Source organism: Cyprinodon tularosa, unplaced genomic scaffold, assembly GCF_016077235.1.
Source record: "Cyprinodon tularosa strain WSP-4 unplaced genomic scaffold, ASM1607723v1 ctg533, whole genome shotgun sequence".
Lineage (NCBI taxonomy): Eukaryota > Metazoa > Chordata > Actinopteri > Cyprinodontiformes > Cyprinodontidae > Cyprinodon > Cyprinodon tularosa.
The window spans coordinates 830,611-855,199 of record NW_024039267.1 but is presented as its reverse complement, the minus strand read 5'-3'; the positions used below and the strand labels follow the sequence as shown (position 1 = coordinate 855,199).

General features: G+C 39.9%; 1 protein-coding gene across 1 annotated transcript; it reads right to left on the bottom strand.

The window, feature by feature from the left end:
* Nucleotides 1–858: 858 nt before the first annotated feature.
* LOC119796072 (protein CIP2A homolog) lies at nucleotides 859–24,589 on the bottom strand. The gene is made up of 10 exons (XM_038304431.1): nucleotides 24,480–24,589; nucleotides 24,161–24,263; nucleotides 20,689–20,836; nucleotides 20,498–20,610; nucleotides 17,320–17,414; nucleotides 17,132–17,228; nucleotides 15,364–15,486; nucleotides 14,885–15,030; nucleotides 14,718–14,793; nucleotides 859–881 (listed from the first exon to the last, which is right to left on the bottom strand). The coding sequence occupies exons 1-10, from the start codon at nucleotides 24,572–24,574 to the stop codon at nucleotides 876–878; spliced, it is 1,002 nt and encodes a 333-aa protein (XP_038160359.1). The 5' UTR covers nucleotides 24,575–24,589; the 3' UTR covers nucleotides 859–875.

Sequence of the window (24,589 nt, the reverse complement as noted above, 5' to 3'; positions counted from 1 at the left end):
CAGCAGAGGGAAAACCTCAGATCCTGCCTCACATGATTCGTATAAATCCAGTTAAGCATAAAGCGGAGGTCAGCTGTGTGCTTGGTGTTCGGAAACGCAGCCTCAGTTAGTGGTTATAAATCTGACTGCAGGAAGAATAGAAAATGTATCGATCTGTGTGGATTAACGCTCACCACAAACTTTACTGGTTGTAAGCCGCTCTTAACCGGGTTTTTATAGAACCAGTAAATAACAAACAGCTTTGGTTGAAATAAAGCCTCCTTTTTTAGCTGTAGGGTAACCAGGACAAAGGCTAACGGCTAAACTTTTACCTTGATGCTGGCGTCCTTCCTGGCTTGTTCCGTCTTGCTCAGTTCCTTCCTGAGAAGGTCCACCGTCTCCTCCAGGTCCCTCCTCTTCTGCTCCTCCAGCTTCAGCTCCTCCTCTTTAGATCGCAGCTCTGCGTGTAGACCTAACAGGACACAATTACAAATAAACAGCATAAAAGGAGGCATTCCAAAGATTTACAGCCGATATTATCAAACTATAATCGAGTTTAAGGGGCTAAATCACTGCTGCTTCACCACATGAACGGCTCAGACCGACCTGTGATGTCACTGTTTTTGTTCAAGTCCGACTGAAGGGATTTGATCTCCTCCTCTCTTTCCTGCAGCGTTGATGTGATTCTAAATAGCAGAGGGATTAGAAAAGCTTTGGATATTTATTTGGTTCACATACGGAAAGTAAACTACCATTAAAGCCTCCGGCTGTGATGAAGAGTTTCCTACCTGTCCTTCTGCTGCTGAAGCATTTTGTGGTCTTTTTTCAGAGCGTCGTTCTGTTTGTTTAGAGACATGTGAGCTGCCTGCAGCTCCTTCAGCAGACGCTCTGTTTCCTTAAACCTGCACAGTTAAAGAAAAACAAAAAACATCAGATCAGGCATTAGCTTTAAGGTTAACAAGGTTTCGTCTTTAAGATCTGCATCATTAAGCAAACGTTACGACTGGATATTGCGGCTGCATCACCTGTTGATTCTGGTTTATTGTGTTTTCTACCAGGACATAATAGAGTGCTGCCTTTTTCCTTTAGCTGACTAACTTCACAGAAGTGCTGGTTCCATTTTCCAACATGACGTGATACTGACCCAAACTACCAAAGGGACCGGCAGAACCAGCAGAACCAACAATGCAGACGAGCTGAGGGACAATTTTTGAGCATCCTGAGCTTCCTGTACGTTTCAGCAAACCCAGTGGTTCCACACCGCAGTGATGCAGTCAACCACACAAACAGAGCTCAGACCAAGTGTCAAATACAAACTGAGTCCCACCTTAACACTGTAAGGTGTCAATCAGCCATATTTAGTTTATCAAACAGCAAAGGTAGAGACAGCCCTGACAAAAGCTGCTGAACAGCTTGGAGCCAATTGCAGGAAAAGACTGATTTCTGCAGCTGCGTAGCTGGCGGAGCACAATTTTTCCAGAGTTGAATGCGCGCAAGACACGTATTGATTGAGTGTGTGTGAGATGTAAACATTGCACATCTGTCTCACCTCACTCTCAGGTTGCCCATGGCTTACAGCCCCTGGTACGCAGTACTGGGTCATTCCGGCTTATTTTTTGACAAACTAAACATCTTAAAATTATTCCTATAACGCCCAAACACGTTTTATTCTTTCTGATAAGGTCACAGCATTAAAGGAATAGTACACCCAAAACATGATTAGCCTTCATTTTCTACTCACCCCCATGCTGAAAAACACTCTGGAGTACTTTTTTGATATCTCAAATGCATCTGGAGATCTGGGAGGCTTCTTGCTGTCTGCTGACATTCAAATAATGGAGGTCTTCTGCGATTTGAAAATTGCATTTTTCTAAAATGCGATTATATTCCAAAAGCAATTTATGGCCCAGCCCTAAACCACAGTAGTTTAAAATTCTTACTTTGTCTTGATGCCATCACGAAGTCTATGTCTGTCTCCCTCACACAGTCAAGCAATATTCAATAGTAATAAGTAAATGACACATCTTGTTAACAAACATTTCAATTATGAGTAATATTCAAAAAGGAATCATTTTGTATTTAGTAGCAGGATGGTGAGAGAGAGCTGGAACCTTAGGATAAATCGACTGCCTGTTGTGGGAACAGGGAATCAGGGTAACAATAGACTGTTTCTCTGGAGTTTTAGACCCGCTGGGGTAGCTGGTGGCTTAAAGGTACACTATGCAACCGGTGTTGATTTTCCAGTGAGGCTCCCCCTAGAGGGCGAAAGTAAAAGTGCACTGTCGTAAATATGCACAGCTGTTCAAGCCAGGCGCGGTTGTTTTGAGCTTAGCAGACAGGCGAACGCAACGAATGACTAATGCTGCGTTCACACTGGACGCAGCTGGCGCGACAGAAGCAGCGAGTTTACATGCAAAGTCAATGGTTGACGCGCGTCAAGGCGCAGCAAAAGGTCCCGCGGCAAGTTTTGAGCAGCAGGCGCAGCACGTCTGAGCAGCTGAAGCAGCGCGTCAGGCGCGTTTAAGCATCTGACGCAGGGAGAGAGACACAGCGCTGATGATCAGAGGCTATGATCACTCCTCTTAAACAGTTTATTGACGCCTAAATTAACTTAAAATGCAGAAATCTGCCAGCAGAATATGCAGTTTGGATTATTTAGATGAAAAACACCTACCAGCTGCCGCGGTGAACCGCGAGGAGGCGACCAGGCCAGAGGCTGCTGATGAAGGGATTCCTAGGCGCACCGCTGGTATGTGGGGGTCTGAGCGGCTCCGACAGAAAAAATATTGAAGGCAGGATAATAATCTGAATGAACTGACGGCACTGATTACGTTTTCAGGTGTATTTTCTCACTTAAACACATATTAAAACTACTTTATTCCCACTGATCACAGCAAATATAGCTGCAAGGCAGAGAAAGGATAGTGAAGCTCCGCCCAACGCGCCTCAGACACACTTTTGCACCGCGCAGCCAGAGCAGCAAAGCTGCTTCAGCCGTGCGTCAGAACTAACTGGTACAAGCAGTAAAAATGAAGCAGCAGACGCGATTTTACTGCGTCCGATGTGAACGTAGCATAACTGCACAAAGATCGCCACTGTGCTAGCAACGAGCATGTTTTTAACTGGGGGGTGTAGCAGTTCTCGCCATAGGCAAGACCGTCTCTCGCGAGACTTCTGAGCCTGTGGGTGCGGGTCGGTGCTCCTGCAATTGCAAGTGCAGTATTTCCCCCACAGACCACCAGGGCGGCCAAGAATACCTTTGTTCAAACTGAAATGACTCATTTAATCATCCAAAACGTTATGGAACACATTAATTAACTGAAAAATGTTGCATAGTGTGCCCTTAAAGGGCGATTTATACTCAGAAACCAGGTCGTCTGCGTGTCGCAGTAAACTAAGAAATGCCTCCGCCCCTTCTGCAGACTCTAATGCAACTCTCCGCAGTTGTAGGTGACCACAGACAGGATTGGTCAAATCTATATCCACTTTATGCGTATTTCCTGTTTGGTACCTTACCGGCTTGTTTTGTTTGTATGAACACCATTGTTGAAAACGACTCGTGAAGTTAGACCAGCTAGAAGAGCGAGATGCGCCAGATCGCTGGGACCCTTTTTCCACCTGGATCCCCGCTCTTTTTCGCCCTCATGTTCTTCCATTTTCGCACAGATTTGCCCCCACTTCCTCACCACGTTGGCCGTATCCAGACCCACAGCTAGTTCATGACTGTCCCTCTTGTGTTGTGGTGTGGAATAACATAGCACAGACCACGCTTCAATATTGGGCATAAATCAAAAATGTCTGCAACAAGCTCACAGCGACATTTTGCTACTGGAGTATAGCCAGGCTTTTAGGGACGATTTGCTACATAGATGTGTTCATCCTGCTGGCTGCTGCTGCTTTAGTTATAAATATGTGTTATTAAGAGGCTCAGATAGAGATAAAGTTGGAGAACTAAGCTCTAATGATGGACGTTTGTTTTGGAGTTAGGGGCAAAGTTGATTAATTAATACCTGCAAACATAAGTGTAGATTCCAGCTCATAGGCGGTAATATTAAAAAGACTGAGAGCAACTTCATGCTTTAGCTGGCGGTCGGATGGAACGCTAGCTTGCCAGACTCAAAAGTCGTACTTTACATAATCGCCATAGTGGTGTTCTGTGAGGTAGCAAGGATAGTCAGAACCTTTGCTTCAAAACAGCATCTTTTCTCCTTCCTGCTGCTGGAACCACACGCTGAACGGGCTCAAAAGCATAAGCAATGGGATTTAGACGCTTCAGTGTCCTTTCAGCTTCGTCGTCCATCATCACCAAATGTTTTAAGTGTTTTATGGTTGTGATGTATCACATCCAATGTATACAATTGCTAGCTAAATCATAGATGAACCCCGTAACATCACCGTTTGAGGTACTGCAACACAGCGGCGCCCTTACAAAAAAAAAAAAAGATTATATTACAAGAAAATAACATTTCATTTCCCCTTTAAAATTGTCTTTCCATTTGGCACGTAAGAGATGACTGCAGCTTAATCAGGCTTTTAGCTAGCCAGTCATACAGCCCTTGTTTTGTACGGCCCTTCCTTAAAAAAAGACATACAGCTTGTTTCCCCCCCGGAAGCTTTGCTCAAATGTTTAAAATATTTTGATCTGGTCTTCACCGGGCCACCATCTTGAATTCTCCTTCTAGTCTTGCCTAATCTCGCGATAAGCTCACATCTCGCCAATCGCGAGAGTCGTTTCCTTTTGGTCATATGTCAGCGTGACGCAAAGGGGCGCTGTTGTTGAAAATGAAATTAAATCTGAGATCATCGCCATGCCGTCAGGAACCTGGGAGTTGTCTTCGACCATGAACTGAACTTCAAACAACAAATAAATGCTCTTGTCAAAGCTAGCTTTTCCCAGTTGCGCTTTTTGACCAAGGTGAAACCCTTTCTCTCACGCCAAGAACTTGAGAAGGCGATTCACGCATTTATTAGTTCTCGATTGGACTACTGCAACGCCCTCTACTCTTGCCTCCCACAGTCGTCACTCCAACGGTTACAGTTGGTACAGAATGCAGCAGCTCGTCTCCTCTCTGGCTCATCCAGGCAAAGCCACATCACTCCCATCCTCTCCTCCCTGCACTGGCTCCTGGTCCGTTTTTGGATCGATTTTAAAGTTTTAACATTTGTTTTTAAAGCCCTTCATGGTCTTGCTCCCAGCAGAGCTCTCTGGTCTGCTGATCAAATGGTTCTGGACGTCCCTAGATCCGGGTATAAACAGTGGGGCGATCATTCCTTTGTGGTTACCGCACCTAAACTGTGGAACAACCTGTCACTCGGTCTGTGGGTTCTCACTGATCTGCACCTACGGGCTTTTAAAACTTAGGACACATTGTTTTATTCTTATGATTTTAGTTTTGCAATGTTTTTATCTTTCTGTGAAGCACTTTGGTCTTCCTGGTGTTGTTGTAAAGTGCTATAAAAATAAACTTTGATTTGTTGTTGTTGGAATATCTAATATCTTTACAGACAATTTATTGACGGGAACAAGCATGTTGTGCTGTTTGCAAACAGGTAAGCGTGAAACTTTAAAAAGTTTAGGAAAACTCATCAAATGCCTGATAACTATGGGATTATTTTGGACGTTTGTTTGTTCTTTGGGACAATACTGTCCGTTAGTGATGGGATCATGAGGCGGGATGAAGCGTTCGACACATTAGCAAACTGTTTTGATATTGTGTCGATACTGTGTCACTGAATACTGACACCTGCTAGACTTTTAAAATTCCTAAGGGCAGCCTCTTTGACAGACTAAACTGACAGCGATTTGATGCCCTACAACAGGGGTCTTCAACATTCTCCAGGCCAAGGACCCCCATAGTGATAGCGAGATGGAGCAGGGACCCCCTAATTATATATATTGTATGAAATTGTGTTATATCAAACTGGTCCTATAGTCACTCTATTACAGATTGAGTCATGTAACTAAAGTAATTCCTCCCTGGGATTATTAAAGTATTTCTGATTCCTGGTTGATGGGACAGGTGTTGTGAATGAAACGGTGCCCAGCTTGAAAGAGCTCCTGTGTGTCGCTGAATGTGTGCATTGATGACTGAAAGACATCTTCTGCCTCCATTTATCTGTTTACTACAGTGTGTTGAATTCATGTTAATGTGGATTTAAAGACATTTCATTAGTGGAAAACATTGCACGGGGGGATATTAAAAAAAAGGTTTAGGTTACAGCTATCCTATACCTGTTTGACCTCTTTTCTCTGGTTCATTTGTAATTTCTGTTGAAGATTATCTAAAAACATAGGTCATTATTTTTTAGATATTTTATGCGTCAAATCTTGATATTCTTTTTCTGACTTTTTGAAGAACTAAACAAATCTAGAGTCTATGTTTCTGTTCTTACTATTAAACTTATTGGAACAACAATAACAAAACATTTTTTATATAATCTTCTAATTTCCACTCTTTTGTCAGATATTTGACTTATTTATACTCAGAAATGCAGATCTGTATTTATGGCTGAAAGACCTCTGTCTCCATTCCTCTGTTTACTACAGTGTGTTGAATTCAACCCAGTCTCATGGGAAAATGTACCCCCACTACGTTGGTCCACACTGCAAAACGTAGTGGAGGTACATTAATGGCCATTTTTTTGTGGTACTGTTACGTTTCTTCTACCTATACGCTTTCTATTGTTTTACATCCTAGTCACGTGACTTTCAAGATTCCAGCTGGGAGAAGAAAAAAATATATATAGATGGCCGACACTCGTTAATTTTTTTGTGGAAAGATTAATGACTTGAGTTTGTTTTAGCATTAAAATGAGTTTTGATTACATTTCTAGTGAGAAATGTATAGTTTGTTACCAGAATATTTACTCAGGGAATGTACATATTCACTTGCTTGTTCGTTTCTTGCAAAGATTTTTCAAGATAATGTGAAACTGTAACATTTTGGTATAAACATGGCTGAGATTTCTCTAACTTTTAGTGGGAAAATCAATAATTTCAATCAGTTTCTGCATTTAAATGGGTTTTGATTACATTTATAGCGAGAAGTGTAGGGTTTATTTACATAATATTTACTTAGTGAACATACATAATCACCCGCTTGCTAGTTTTTGCTACGTTTTTCGGATCTCGTCAGGATTATGTGAAATTGCAACGTTTTGGCTGCTACCCATCTCCTAGCATTTAGCTCCCTCCCCGATTCAACATTGAATTCTTTGTGATTTAACTCTGACGGATCAAACCCTCGCCACTGCGGCGTTGCGTCTGAGGTTGATTTTCAGATCAATGCATTACGTCGTGGCATACGGGAGAAACTAATTAAACTAGTTAAAAAAAGGATCATGGGTTAAGATCGGATGTGTTTTATTTGGAAATCTACCGGATCCTTTGTGCATTTCACTTCCTGTTTGGTGCGATCTCACTGATGGGTTTTGACCCGATTTTGACCAAAGAGGAACAAAAAATAAATAAAAAACAATTTAAATACACAACCAGCATATCTGGAATCAGTGACAGAGAGCATACATAATCACCCGCTTGCTAGTTTTTGCTACGTTTTTTCGGATCTCGTCAGGATTATGTGAACGTTTTGGCTGCTACCCATCGCCTAGCATTTAGCTGCCGCCCCGATTCAACATTGAATTCTTTGTGATTTAACTCCATCTGACGGATCAAACCCTCGCCACTGCGTGCGTTGCGTCTGAGGTTGATTTTCAGATCAATGCATTACGTCGTAGCATACGGGAGAAACTAATTAAACTAGTTAAAAAAAGGATCATGGGTTAAGATCGGATGTGTTTTATTTGGAAATCTACCGGATCCTTTGTGCAATTAACTTCCTGTTTGGTGCGATCTCATTGATGGATTTTGACCAAAGAGGAACTAAAAAAAAACAAAAAACAATTTGAATACACAACCAGCATATCTGGAATCAGTGACAGAGAGCGACTGGGACCAGAGGTTTATTAATTTCTCCCCACTGATTTCCATTCAAAATGTTTTCGATCCCACCGGGCTCTAGGGAAGGGGCGGGCATACCGCCACCTACTGTTCATGAGTGTGTAGCAACATTGTTTTACATCTATTAAATTCTATTTTTAAATTTTGTATTCTGAAGATAAATAAATAATGCTTTCCTTAATCTATAAATATCTTTTATATTTCCTTTATTTCCCAATAATCCTTTAAGACTCCATTCTTGGCTTGTCCTCTTTTCAATTTCTTCCTTTGAGGTTCATATGTTTTGCAGTTCATCAATACATCTGCATTTTCTATCTCTCCACATCCTTCACATTTATCATTATTTTTCCTCCCTATTAAGTATAAATTGTCATTTAAATAAGTATGACCTACTCTTAATCTGATCATTATTATTTCTTCCCTTCGGTTTCTCTCATTAATATTTCTATTTAATACTGACTTTTGTACTTTATATAACCTTCTTCCTTTTTATCTTCATTCCACCTTTTTTTTTTTTTTTGCCATTTTTCAATTTCTTTCCTCTTAATAAATGATTTTCCTTCCCCTTTCCCTAAAGGAATTGTAATTGTTATTTGTCTACTTTTCATTCCAGCTAACTTTCCATTAATTAGCTTGAAAACAGCACTTTGTAGGCACCCAGTTTCTCTAACAATGGCCCTTTTTGGGTTACCCTCCATGCATTGGGTGTCAGTTCAGTGGCAGTTCCAGAACATTTTCTTAGGGTTGACCAGGCAGCACAATAATGTGCATGTGGCCAAAAAGTAATAGGGATCAAATTCGGTTCAGAGTCAAGCTATTGGGATCAGGCATCAGGTTCAATTAGCATATTTTCTTAGCCAAAACAAGGATTTGTTGGGCTACTGTAATTTTGAATTGAAAAACGTCCTGAATGGGAAGTCTTCAAACTTGAAAAACAAAGTCCAAAGTTTTTTTTTTTTTTTTTTGGAATGATTATGACCTGGATGTCTAAGAATCTTCACCAGCTTATCAGGGAAATGAATGCCCACAATGTCTATATTCTCCAAAAGAGAATAACAGAACAGACCTTCATGAGGCCCTTGTTAAAGCTATGCATATATTTATGCATCTATGCTCATCAAATAACTTTCTGGTTCGACGCAACATTTACATTAAATGGGTTGAGAGGTTGTTCTTTACCAGTAAATACATAAAAGATTCCCAGATGACTGCCGATACAAACTCTCCCCTATAAAACCTAAAACTAATTCTTATAAGAGAGTAAAATCTGTATTAGTCTTCATTAAATGTAGCATATTGTTGTAAATAATCGATTGCTTTATTTTTGGTGTCAGCTTTTGGTCAATATGCTAACCTTAAAAGGTCAAAGTGGGAAAATGTAGTAGTAGTAGACAAATTAGCAATTAGAGGAGGCAATAACAATTACAATTCATTTAGGGAAAGGAAAATCATTTATTAAGAGGAAAGAAATTGAAAAATGGCAAAAAAAAAGGTGGAATGAAGATAAAAATTAAGGTTATATAAAGTACAAAAGTCAGTATTAAATAGAAATATTAATGAGAGAAACCGAAGGGAAGAAATAATAATGATCAGATTAAGAGTAGGTCATACTTATTTAAATGACAATTTATACTTAATAGGGAGGAAAAATAATGATAAATGTGAAGGATGTGGAGAGATAGAAAATGCAGATGTATTGATGAACTGCAAAACATATGAACCTGAAAGGAAGAAATTGAAAAGAGGACAGGCCAAGAATGGAGTCTTAAAGGATTATTGGGAAATAAAGGAAATATAAAAGATATTTATAGATTAAGGAAAGCATTATTTATTTATCTTCAGAATACAAAATGTAAAAATAGAATTTAATAGATGTAAAACAATGTTGCTACACACTCATGAACAGTAGGTGGCGGTATGCACGCCCCTTCCCTAGAGCCCGGTGGGATCGAAAACATTTTGAATGGAAATCAGTGGGGAGAAATTAATAAACCTCTGGTCCCAGTCGCTCTCTGTCACTGATTCCAGATATGCTGGTTGTGTATTCAAATTGTTTTTTTGTTTTTTTTAGTTCCTCTTTGGTCAAAATCTGGTCAAAACCCATCAATGAGATCGCACCAAACAGGAAGTTAATTGCACAAAGGATCCGGTAGATTTCCAAATAAAACACATCCGATCTTAACCCATGATCCTTTTTTTAACTAGTTTAATTAGTTTCTCCCGTATGCTACGACGTAATGCGTTGATCTGAAAATCAACCTCAGACGCAACGCACGCAGTGGCGAGGGTTTGATCCGTCAGATGGAGTTAAATCACAAAGAATTCAATGTTGAATCGGGGCGGCAGCTAAATGCTAGGCGATGGGTAGCAGCCAAAACGTTCACATAATCCTGACGAGATCCGAAAAACCGTAGCAAAAACTAGCAAGCGGGTGATTATGTATGCTCTCTGTCACTGATTCCAGATATGCTGGTTGTGTATTTAAATTGTTTTTTATTTATTTTTTGTTCCTCTTTGGTCAAAATCGGGTCAAAACCCATCAATGAGATCGCACCAAACAGGAAGTTAATTGCACAAAGGATCCGGTAGATTTCCAAATAAAACACATCCGATCTTAACCCATGATCCTTTTTTTAACTAGTTTAATTAGTTTCTCCCGTATGCCACGACGTAATGCATTGATCTGAAAATCAACCTCAGACGCAACGCCGCAGTGGCGAGGGTTTGATCCGTCAGATGGAGTTAAATCACAAAGAATTCAATGTTGAATCGGGGCGGCAGCTAAATGCTAGGCGATGGGTAGCAGCCAAAACGTTGCAATTTCACATAATCCTGACGAGATCCGAAAAACGTAGCAAAAACTAGCAAGCGGGTGATTATGTATGTTCACTAAGTAAATATTATGTAAATAAACCCTACACTTCTCGCTATAAATGTAATCAAAACCCATTTAAATGCAGAAACTGATTGAAATTATTGATTTTCCCACTAAAAGTTAGAGAAATCTCAGCCATGTTTATACCAAAACGTTTCAGTTTCACATTATCTTGAAAAATCTTTGCAAGAAACGAACAAGCAAGTGAATATGTACATTCCCTGAGTAAATATTCTGGTAACAAACTATACATTTCTCACTAGAAATGTAATCAAAACTCATTTTAATGCTAAAACAAACTCAAGTCATTAATCTTTCCACAAAAAAATGAGCGAATGTCGGCCATATATATATTTTTTTCTTCTCCCAGCTGGAATCTTGAAAGTCACGTGACTAGGACGTAAAACAATAGAAAGCGTAGAGGTAGAAGAAACGTAACAGTACCACAAAAAAATGGCCATTAATGTACCTCCACTACGTTTTGCAGTGTGGACCAACGTAGTGGGGGTACATTTTCCCATGAGACTGGGTTGGTTGAATTCATGTATAATTTGGATTTAAAAACATTTCAATTAGTGGAAAATATTGCAGGGGGGAATATAAGTCTAATCAACCAAAACTTTTGCGACCCCCAAATAGTACCTCTGCGAACCCCCTGTTGAAGACCTCTGCCCTACAATATGATTTAAGCCGTTGTTTTCTATAATGTATTATTTTATATCCATTGTTATAATTGAAAACATGTCTGATATCTTTAGATGCAATGTGAGCATACAATGGGAAAATGTAAGTGAATAAGGATGTTTGTGGATTAGGATTTATTTGCTTCATTTTTTTAACCCTTGTGGGGTTTTTGGGTCTGTGGTACCTGTTTCCAGTTTTATTAAAAGAAAAATAATACCAAGAATACATTTTTCAAACTGAGAGTCACTGACTTTGGTTCATTTTCTGTGAAGAACATATATCAGAATACATATTTAATGACCACACACACCATAACCCCCCCCCCACTCAAGCACCCACACACACACACAGGAGGCCTAGACAGGAGGAGGACAGAGTGTAGTTACACAGAGCATCAGAGGGTCAACTGTGCAACAAAATGAGAATAGTGTTGACAAAAATGTTCAAACCTTGTATGGGAACCGCAGTTGAAGAAACACACACATACACACACAAAAAAAACAGTTCCCACACATTGTTTATGTGTTTCAACACTGTCTGCTCTAATTATCTTGCACATTTGACCATCTGTCTATCTTCTACAAATTGGAGGCGGGACACTATAATTATAGCTTTGCCAGTGTGGTTTCTGAGAAACTGGCAGAGAAATGTTCTGTGCAACAATGTCTCTGAAAAACTTTCACATCATTTCCGACGGCAGAGAGACAAACTAGCTGCCACCAGGACAGTGTGGGACAAGTGTGTGCGCCGCCTCCCCCTGCTGTACGACCCTGGGCCAAATGTCACCATTGATGGACGGCTGATGCCATTTAGGGGCCGCTGCCCCTTTCGGCAGTATATACCATCTAAACCTGTAAACTGGGAGAGGAGCTGTCAATGGGGCTGATGTGTTTTCTTGACTGTTATGTTTACTCTGTGTTCATGTGTTCGGCTTGTGTTGTGCATCTCAATGGGTTAAATTTCAACTTCAAATACGTAAAAGTCAGTATATATTAGCTGCGATATATGAATAAAAAAAAAATTGAGTAACAGATGACCGTTGATAAATGATTGGCTGAATTAAGGTGTACAAGCTGATGTATACCTAACTGGCCTGCAGAAGATTAAAAAAAACAAAACACAGATTTTAAGACACAATTGTTTTTTTTGTTTTTTCACACAAACCTTTTCTAAATTTTGGGACAATATATTCTGAAAAAGAGAACATTTATATACATGTTTAAGCCAGAATGATTTGACATTTAAATATGATTTCCCTACGACTTTAACCACCGGTAGCTTTAGCCGACATTTACAGGCCCAAATATGATTGCCTGTCATAAATTACCTCTCGTCTTTAAATAACTTGAAAGTTTTCCCTATTCCTAAAATGTTTTTATCATACTTTCTCTTCAATTAATTTTTCATTTCTATCCTGCTTCCTTTTCAGTTTTTGTTTCGTTTTTTTTTGGGACATGAAAGCCGTTTTTCTGGCTTTCCTTCTCTAGCTAACCGTCATCACATACAGTACCCTCTCCTGTTACACTGCACTGCAAAAAACTAAATCTTGATAAGTCATTTTTTTCTTAAAATAAGTGCATTTGTTCTTGAATCGAGGAGGTTAAAGAGACATTTTGCCAATGGAGCAAGACAATTTAGATTTAAAATAAGAAAACACAATTGCATTCTCTTATTTCAAGTGAATACTATCTAATTATCTTATTGTAAGAGTAAAAATACCGATTCCATTGGGAAACTATCTCATTTACCTACTCAGATCAAGGGTAAATACACTTAATTTAAGAAATTTTTACTTATTTCTTGATGGTTTTTCCAGTGTGCAAAAACCATCTCGAAATAAGTTAAAATGTCTTAAATTAACTGTATTTACCCTTAATTTGAGTAAAAATAAAATGATTTGCCAATGAAATGAGTATATTTCCTCCTAAAATCAGACATTTAGATAACATGCACCTAAAATAAGACAATGCAATTATTTTTTTCTTATTAAATTTTAAATATAAATTTTCTTGTTCCATTGACAAAGTGTCTCTCTTCTAGGGCTGGGTGATATAGAAAAAAAGCTCATCGATAAAAAAAAAATGCATATTGAACGATATCGATAATTATTGAAAAGATTTGAAACCATATTTTATGTGCAGCTCTGCCTGGACTTTTTATAATATTGCTAAATGATTTAATTTTAATAAAAAACACAAACACAGACTTCGAATTAAATCTTTATTTAACCTGAGTTATCACTTTGAAGTTGCCTGCCCCTCAGCATTTTTATCTCAATTGTTAGAACTACGTGGAAAACTGCCCAGAACTGAAAATATATATTTATTTTCCCGAAATTCCCGAAGATTCCTCGGAGGAGAGCCGCGTCGGGGCCTACACAGCTCGTACTCCTGCGGGTGTGAGCGGCTGAGATGATAAAAAAAAAAAAAGTTGGTTGTGTTATCAGACTTGGTTTTCACTGGTTCCCTACACATTTTACAGATGACTGTGGTTTGTTTTTGGTCCGACTTGCCATGACCGAAATACTGCCAGACTGGCGAACTACAAAAACCTTTCTTTGAAACAGTTTCCTCCGCCTCTCCTTGCTGCACAGCTTCATGTGCTCTGTGTTGTGGTTTGAGAGGGCGGCGCTTGGTGACGTCGTGCCTGGGTCCGCGGTTGTGATTGGTTGGGAGGAAGCAGTGACTAGCATAAACCTACATGCTAGGCTACAATGAGAAGGAAGGAAAACTGCGTTTCTTTTTTAACAAACTTTTATCGACCCTCTTTTTTTCTATTGCGCCACACGTCTATCGATCGATATATATCGTTATTGAATTATCGCCCAGCCCTACTCTCTTCCCTCCTCAATTGAAGAAAAAATGACTTCTTTAGATTTCAGTTTTTTGCAGTGTATGTGCAGAAAGGGCTGGCTAAAAAGTATTGTTTGATTGTGCATACCCTCCCCCTGTGCCGGTGATTATATTATCCTTCAGGCCACATTTAAATGCAGAGCTAAGAAAGCAGTTTTCTTTTTTTTAAACCAACTTATCCACCACAACCCCATTCCCTGTCAACATTCTGCTGCCTTTTGCCCGATAAATGCAATAAGTCTGTCAGTAGAAACAAAAGCCAACAGATTCAAAGCTGGAGTCCCAATAAAGCAGGATGTCCTGGACATAGCATGCTTTGCTTCATGTTTGTTTAGAGGTGAAGCTCATTCAAAGGTATGCGTCTCACCGTGGCTGCAGAGTCAGGGTCTTCACAGTGCAGCAGCCCCAAAACCTGCGAGACACATGCTGAGAGGTGCTGATACCTAGAAATAGAGATTTGGTTTTTCAGACAGATGCCCAGTGCAGCTTCTAGTGGTAAACACTAAGTGTAAAGGGCATTAAAGACCAGCTCACTTGGTGAGGTAATCTACTATTCTGGAGCTCTTCAACAGATCGACGAGGACATTCACAGCGTACTTCATGGTCAGAGAGCCGTTACCGTTCACCATGATGTTGAACACCAGCTGGAAAGTTTGATGGATGTTTTGTGCATCAAAAAACTGCAGGAAAAAAAATGTTGAGAATTGTGTTTAAAATTAACCGACTGATGGGAAATAAAAAGAACCTAAAACAAAAATAAAAAAGTCATCTGAAGTTCAGCACCTCTTAAGAAAAGCAAAATAATGCTGACAGTTTCTTCCAGACTGGAAAACAACGCACAGCTGCAACATATGCTATAAATTAGGGGAATCCTTGGTGTTGAAATGCATCTTCCAGTAAACCCAAAGAAGGCCCAAAACAACTAAAATGCTAACTTTAGGAAGATAAAACAGAGTTTCTTCACCTTTTGTTTGTTTTTTAGATAAAAACAGGAGAGAGTTGTTCCTACTTACCTTCTCTCCCACCTTCTCATTCAGAGTGAGGCTGGCCACAATGGACAGTGCAAAGATCACCACAGTCAGACTGTTGTGAGCCATGAGGTTGAACAGAGTTCGGTAAAACCGCCTCACGTTGTCCTTTGAAAATTAGAAACACATTAAAGACAGATCCTAAGATCCCGTTAGGTCAGGCTGTAGATATGAGTTATGCAAAGAGTTGATCAGGCCGATAAATTAGGATGAATGAGGATAAATTAATTACATACAGGTTAATTAAATCTGTCTTATGCAGCTCTGGCATGAAGTATTCATCATTCATTCATCAATTTAAAACAAAACTACATTTTTCTTTAAAATTGACATAAAAAAAATATCATTAATTTAAAAATTTAAAAAAATGTCTATGAAAATGATTCTATCCCATTACTAAACATGAACAGTCAGGCTGTGTAAACCAAAGCTAATGAGTCTTAATATGTCGTAGGGAAGCGGCTGTTCTAATCATTGCATTTCTGAATTCTCCCGAGTGGTCCCCGACTTTACACGAGTGAATAAAGAGAATGGGATCGGTCAATTATCAAGGGGGCGGGGTTGTTGTGGAGGAAGGATTGCAAGCAAGTTTGATTATAGCCGGTTTGTCGGAAGCTTCTTGCTAACCAGTTAGCAACTTAGTGCTAGCAGGTTCCCAATGGGAAATTCGATTGGGACCAAGTAGCACTAAATTGGTGACTTAGAAACGACACTGTAAAGGAACGCTATGGACAGAGGAAACATGCAAGAGGAGGAGAGTTTAGTGTCAGAGGTCGTGGATGAGTCTCCTCCTTCATCCATTTTTTATTTAGAGGAGGAAAGCGGGATGAAGATGTTGTGGAAGAGGACGCCAGGGCGGCAGAAGCTTGGTTTGGTGTAGAAGGCTTCCAGCCGTACATGTTTGAGCCTTTGCCTCGCAACGCTGCCAGTTCTGTTAGCTCTACGCCTGCTGAAGACACAGACGTCCATCCCCGTGAACACTGGGACGGAACTCAATGGAAAAGGAAATTATTCTTATTTCTTATTTCAACCGTTGCGTATATTAGCTGTGACATATGAATCAAGATGCTATGACCGAAACATTTTTATTGACAGATGATTTTTTATTATAAGTTAAAGGAATCTGTGTGTGTCAAAGTGATGAATTTATCGTTATTTTAAAGTCTTAAGTCTCCCTGAAAATGAGAACATCATCATTGTTCCATGCTGTAGCGCACGGATTGTTTACATTGTGACCGGTCTAACTAGGGAGTACGGTACCAACAACGGGAAATCAGAAATCCAGGGAATATATAAAGATCAGTGGTTCCGACCCAGATGGGAACAACTAGTTATTTAATTCAAAGAGCAATTAGTTATCATACAGATTCGGGTTGGCTTGGAGAGTGTTTTCCCTTCGAGAAAAAAAAAAAATCACTAATGGAAGACTTTCTGAGGCGTCTCCATCAGCAGAGGGAGTGAGGGTGCATTGTTGTAAACAGTCTAATCTAACAATGTCTTTATCTGTCTTAGAATATTTATTCAACTGTTAATAATATAAAATCAACCTCAACGACAGGAAGTTTGATTAGGAAGCTCTATCTGAACGACTCCGAGTCATAGTTCTGATGATTACGCAATAATCAATCAGTGCAGACCAGAATTTTCCAGGGAGACATGAGCACTCATATCAGAATCATGCGACTTATTTTCTCTAACCAAAAAAAAAAGCAAAATAAAAACACTTTAGAGTGTAATCTTGTGAGACCCTCACCATTGACTTGATGTGGCTCTGCACGGAGGGGTTGTCACGACAAAGGTTGGCCATGAGGGCGAGGCAGTGCACGAGGATCTCCTCATTCTGAGACTGTCTGTGGTTATACACCAATGGTGAGAAGATAAACAGGCAGCAACACATGCCAAATGATCCAACTGCTCGCACTAAGAATTCAAGGGTCTTACATGTTTGTCAGGAGAAAAGCGATGAGCTCCTGGATGTAGCTTGTCAACTGGAAGCTATGAGTGCTGTACGTCAGCTTCTGCAGCACCTGAAGACACTGGAAAACAAGAAGAAAATAAAATACACAGTACTACTCTAAAGAGTAAAGCAAGACTTTCTTTTTAATCTTTTCCTTTAGCTAATTAAGCTTATTTCTTTTGTTATTTTCTCCTTTCTCCTGTTAGGAGGCAACGTTCTAATCTCCCCTTTACATGCAAATGATCACATTGGTTGGGCACTGGCGCAGTCATCAGTCATCAAATCAGTTTGTACATCTTAACATTTGCAGAGCTCTTAACCCACACCATTTCCTGTTCCTGTTACCAAAACCAAGGTAACATACAATTTAGCACCTTCTAACTGGAATCTATGCACATCAGGCCCAAGGCATAGAAATCACCTTCAGAAGAGAGCATGTGAGCGGGGCGGAGCGTGGAGCGAGCGCTGCAGCGGAGTGAACGAAATACGGTGGAGCGCAGAGCGGTTTTCAATTCAAAGACCGGAGCGAGGATTTCGCTGCGCTCCAGTTCGCTCCGAAGCGCTCACAAAGTCAATAAAAAATGTTGGAATATAACATTTTTAAAATAACATTTGATTTAAGTGTGATTTGTTTTCAATGTTTTTAAACTGAAAAAAGGTTGCAGGCCAACAGTTTTTAATCCTTAAAACTTTTACATAAAGTGAACATTGTGGTAAGAGCCTGATTTTGAATTGTGTGCATTATACGCTATAGGGCTTGATCGTCATGACATAAGTACTTTGCGTCGCCGCCATCTTGACGGCCTCTTTTACCGCGGCTCAGACTACTGCCTATGACTACGGCATACTGTACTCCTTCTCAGCCTGATTAATTTCACCTTAACTTGATTTCAACCATGGTAAACCGTTGCTGTATTGTGGGCTGTAACAGCTCAACACCTGATCGCCATGGAAACATAGAAAATGGGTTAACTTTCCACCGCTTTCCTGCCTGGAGGCGCAACCATGGAGACCAAGTGTCAGAGATAAAGAGTCGTCGGCTAGCTTGGATCGCGGCTGTAAGACGACCGAACATAACTTTCCACAGTATTCCAATGTCAATGAGAGTGTGTTCCCTGCATTTTCATTCTGGTAAGTTAAAGATGCACGGTTTTATTTTATAGCCTACTTTGTTTCTTTCCTTCAAAGTTGGGATCTTTTACGGGAAAATAATAAAAACGGCAGCGGGAAAAGGCTCAAATACGTGAGAAACCCGGAGGGTTGGCAGTTAACGTCACTAACTACACCTTTGAAACACATAGCAGCTAGTTAAAAGTACATTACATGCGTGAGTGGTTGCTAGCATTAGCGGTTAGCAGTTGCTAAACTAGCAGGTTCCAGAGCCCATCTGATCACAGCTTACCTTCGTACGGATTACTGTGTTCCCACTGTTTGCTGGCTTTATGATCTGCAGCTTCTGAACCCATCCATTCATGAACTGCACATGAGACTCCAAGGACTTGTAGCTTGGGAACTGTTTTGAAGTATAGGCGCTCACTCATCGGTTTGGAACTTCATATGGATCCAAATTATAAATAATGCTGATTTTGTCAACATACCGGTCCGTGGCTTCTCTACTTAATGTGTCCCGGTAAATTCCAGATCCTTTTCGGGATTTTAACATCTTTTTTCTCTCTACTTCTATGTCTCTTCTTTCAACAACAACGTTGTGTCAGAGCTATGTTTACGTTCGCGTAGCTCTCAATATGGCCGCCACATCCCACAATGCAACATGGATCCCGAGCCCTATTACCTCATTTGCAAAGGGATGCAAAGTGACCTTTTTTAATGTAGTCTAGTAAAATAAATGAATAATTAAATAGGAAACGCGGGGCAACATGCATGGAGCGAGGTGTTACGTTCACAGCTGGAAAACAGTGCGATAATTTAACAGCTAGTTAAATGAGACAATACACATGTATCGGTCACATCATTAAATCAAACGCCGTGTGTTCCAGGGCTCTGGCATATTTACAGGAAGGAAAAATGCCAGAAAATGACTTCTCCTGAAAATCTGAGCGAGCATGGAGCGATTTCGCCACAGCGGCAGGAAAATTAAGATGAGTGCAGAGTGGATTTTGAGCAGAGCGTCCCGGCGCAACTTTGAGAGGTGGAGCCAGGGGGCGGGAACTGCGCAGCGCTCCACTCCTTTCACATGCTCTGCTGCAGGAGTAGGCCATGACACATTAGAGGTGATGGCAGCCTGTGGAGAACCCGCCCCCACCTCTGGACCTGAGCTGATCCTCACACACCTCTGTGCAAAAGGCAGCTGAGAAAAGAATGGATTTTCTACAGCAACTAAAGGAGGACATTTCTCCTCATAATAAACATCTACAACACAATCATTGAGAGGAGGGACATTTTAAGTTTAACAACTCTGTTGTCAATAATGTTCTTGATTTTAATTCTTTGTGAAATCATCCTCTGAGGTTCTAGAGGAGTTCCTGGAACAGAGCTGGCCTTTATTAGCTTATTGATCTTATTTGGCTTATTGAGCTTTTTTAATTCCTTGGTTCTAATGCAGATAATGGAGGAAGAAATCACACTCTCCCCAACAGACTGATTAAAGATATTCAGCATCTGGTACCAAACACTGAAGGACATAAGCTTCATTAGAAAATTCAATCTGCTCTGTTCCTTCTAGCAGACGGCTTCACTGTTGCGTCTCCAGTCTAGTTTGTTGTCCAGGTGAACACCAAGGTAATATTACTCCTCAGCCACCTCCACTCCTTCTCCCGTGATGTTAACAGGTTTCAACTTGCTCCTGTTTCTTCAGAAATCTACAATTATCTCCACATTCAGGATCAGATGATTGTTTCCAAAGCCTAAAAGACTAGATTTGATCATCAGGATTCAGTCCATAAGCGGATATCTGCTAATAATGATCATATGAAGGAGTATTAAGGCTACAGTCACCAACTCTTCCTGGTAATTTGAAGTTTTCAAGAATAAAAGCATCTGAAAACCTATCAGATGTTTTAAACTAATAAATCAAACAGAGGTGTAGTAAAATAAATAAAAATCAGACCTTTTCTTTGTACTGTAACCTTGAAAACCCATGCATCTACATGGTATCATTATAGGCCCAGGGGCCAGATTTAGCAGCGGCGGCTAAGAGCCGACCTGCAGCACCAGAGGCTCTCCAGGTGTGCTGCTGTGGCAGTGGATGACAGCAGCCAGGGTGCTGGTCAGGTTGTAACCTTTGTGGAGAATTTCCCGGCTGGCATCATCATTCCCTGCAGTAGAGAGAGAAACATAAAAGACGGCGATCCAGAAAAGGCCCAATCACTGCCCCATTTAGTGGGGCCCCTCACCCAGCTGGGCCAGCAGGGAGATGATGGCGCTGGTCAGGGCAGGACTTATGTTTGGGTTTCCTGCCAGCTCTACCAGGCCACTCACACACTCAGTGGGTAGAAAGTGAGCCGAGGAAAGCAGGCGGTCAAATTCCAGATGGGAAATTCCCTGAAACACACAACAGGTAAGTAAGCAACAGAGCGGTGAACCGAAAACATTCAAACTCGGGGCAGATTTGAAATGTAAGCAATCTTTTAATTTTGGTTCTTTTGATGAAAATTCATATTAAAAGTTTGGAGAGATAAAGACAGGGTGCTCATTCAAAACTTATCAAAAAGTCTATGAAAGGAGCTGAAGGTAAAGAGACCTTAAAGCTTTTCTTTTACTACAAGAAGGCTTTTATTGGTTTAAAATTAACAAAGATATTTCTATTTATTATAAAGGTTTAAAGAATCATAACTTGGTGGGCTTCAGTTTTATCTAAACTATTTAAGCATAAAGAGATCTTAACTCCAATCAGAAACAAACTCCTTGGTAAAAAAATAACCCCAAAAAAAAAAGAACTCACCATTAACTAGGGCTGCAACAACGAATCGATAAAATCGATAAAAATCGACTTTTAAAAGCGTTGGCAACGAATTTAATCATCGATTAGTTGTGTCGCGCGATTAATGCGTCATCCGCCGCCGCCGTCATCCCGGGGAAGCAAAAGAAATATGGCGGAGCGAGTCAGCGCCGCAGTTGCAGTGTTGCCAACTCAGCGACTTTTTAGACCCCTCCAGCGACTATTTTAAAAAAAAAGCGACTAGCGACAAATCTGGCGACTTTTTACGGTGTCACTGTCGGCTTTTGGAGACTCTTACGTGAAAGCATGTATCGTTCCTACTCTTGTCCTCCAGCGGCAGCTGCTGCCGTGGGGCGCCTCCCCCATCCCAACGCCTTTCTCCCTCTCCCACAGGAATCCCTCTCAGCGTGCAGTCCGAGCCGCAGGATTTTAGTGAGGAGTTTACCCTCAGCGTCCAGACTGCAAATGAAGCGCGCATGCCCCGGGATTGACGGCGCAAATTGATCACAATAATTAAAATAGCCTGCGCTTTGTAAAGTGAAAAAAGTCATAACATGCGACTTTTGTAAAAACAAATGAACATGGCACGGAAGCACCACTGTTATGACGCAGCACCTGAAAAGAAAACATGTTGGAGCCTTCGATGGCAGTGAAGAGAGCTGATCAGCAGGATGAGTAACCATGTTTGTTTGGTTTTAAAGTGGGGAAACGTAACTTTAGTTTCTCAGGTAGCTCATCTGATGCTTTCCTTACCTTGTTAGTAGGTTACAGACAGTGATAAGGTTGGCTACTTATTTTACTTTTAATTTCATTTGAATTAGCTTAAGCAGCGTTTATATTTTCTTTATAAATAAATTAACTTGCAAATTATGAGGGCAAGACTTTTAAAGTTTAAATCTTCTGGCAAAGATAAAGTAAAGAAGATCCTGCAATTTATGGAAGTAAAGCAGAATAAAATCCAGCAAGATCAGTAATATGTCAATTAATTATCTGCCACATTCCCATGTAAATATCTGTCTTTGGAGGATGTGTTTTTTAGCACCCCTAGTTCTCTCATTTTTATTCCAAATACAATTTATAATTTGAATCACAGGGCTATTTTTATCTCTATGGTTCAGTATTTTCTCAAGCAGCAACTTTAACTGCTATACTTTCCTGTCTTAAAAGGCAGAACTCTTCTAGTCTAAAAAAAACTCATTTGTTGAAATGGGGGGGCCTATTGTTTGAACCCCTTAGGGGCTTTTAAAACAAAAATGTCTTTTTTTGCGCTTTATGAAACAAAGTACCCTATATTTTGTGGATGTACAGCTACATTTCTCATGTAAGTTTGCGTAGTTTTAAAACAAACATTTATTTTTCATATTGCACCAGTACAGTTAATGAGAAACCTGTACTTGTGTGCTTGTTTGTTCTGTCTAAAATGTTTATTTTGGAATAAAGAGGTTAATATAAAAAAAATATTTTGTGTCCGATTCATCGATTAATCGAAAAAATAATCGTCCGATTCATCGATTTTCAAAATAATCGTTAGTTGCAGCCCTACCATTAACCTTTCCCTTTGATTATGTTGAGCTTATAATGGATCTCTTAAGTGTACACAAACATGCTCTTGTTCAAATAAGATCTTGATGAATAATTTTTAAAAACCTTGACCAGATGTGATATTTCTGCTGCATATAAAGTGTTTATTAAATCAAAAGATGTAAACATTCAAATCTGCAATTACATGGTGGCATAAACATGCACACCCTTAAACTAACACTTAGCTGAAACACATTGTGGTTCACTTTTATAATTAGGATTCAGTCTTCTTGACCTCCTTGATTATACTGGATAACGTTTAGGCATCATGGTTATACACTCTGCTGAATATTCCATGTATCCATCCTTTATCTAAAGCCATAGAGTGTTAATTAGCTGAAAGATAGCTGAAAGCTTTTAATTGCATAAAGTAGGGGTGTAGATAATAATCATTTTGTATCGGTCCATCGATCCAACAGCCGACGACAGATGCATCAACACTCCACAAGAGTATCGATTCATGCTTTTTTTTCTCCCTCCGGTCTATTTTTATCCATTTGCTCCTGGGCGTAATTCTGACTCCCGTGCTGCGGTGGCGCTAAACCCATCTTGCCCTTCTACCTCGCTTCCTTTAGCCACTACCCTCTCAAACACAGTCGTGGAAACACAAAGGCATTATTATTTTTCAGTGAATGAGGTTTTCATAGGCCTAGGTAGATTTCAACATTGCTACTTCTGTTATTTGCTGTTGTTTCTCAAATAAAATTCAGAACAATTTTACAGCTTTCATTGATTTATTTCAAATTTGAAACATTGTCTAGCTTGTTAAAAAAAATTTACCAATGAATCTAATCGTATCGTGGTGTATTCTTGAGTATCGAAAATAATCAAATCGTTGGGTCAGGAAATTGATACTGAATTGAAATGATGGTTGTGATTTACACCCCTAGCATAAAGGGAAACTGCAAGACCCCTACAGAAAAACCATTGAACAAATAATGTTTAGACTTTTCAAACAGCATTAACCATCAAGCATGGTAAGGGCAGAATCATGCTGTGAGACATTTGTGTAATAAGAGCAGTGTGCAGACTTGATGGGGTAAAAAAAAAAAAAAATTTCAATTTCATTTTAATCTGAACAGCTTTAGTTGAGTCTTAAAGCCTATTCAAAAATCTGGTCTATGCCTAAACTATGAGTCCACATTGGTTATATAAATAATAATAAAACAATAAAAACTGCTCAAAAGAGATTTGTATCCTTAAATGTTACATCTGAAACCCTTCAAAAAGGTAGTAAGGTAATAAAGCCAGAATTATAGTGCAACTACAGCCTTAATATACTTTACTACAACCTTGATGAATGCTGTTTGGTTTGTGAGCTGCTAGGATCTGTCAGACGCTCTCACCTCCACTTGTTTGTGCAGCTGGGCAGCATGCTGAGCAGTCCTGCTGTCTCTGTACTGTCGGATGGCCAACAGCAGAGACTTTAGAGAGCTCGTTATATCCATCCTGTAGGAAACAAACCGATGGGTGTAAGAATTAAACGCTCTTATTTTAACTGCCTTCAATATTGATCTGCTAACACTAGCTTAAAGATTAGCATAGTTTCACGACAGCGTAAACAGAAATAAGGAGCTCGGTCAACATATAACCATGTTTTATACGTTTGTATATTCAATCGACAGCTTTTTTTCTATGTAAGTTTTTTCTTTCACTTTTTTTTACTTTTCTTTTCCTATTTCTTCCCGGAAAAGACAACAGCAGAGGTATAACAACAATGTCTCCCGCTTCTGCTTTAAACCGAGTATGGAAGAAACCATGTCAGAAAAAAAGGG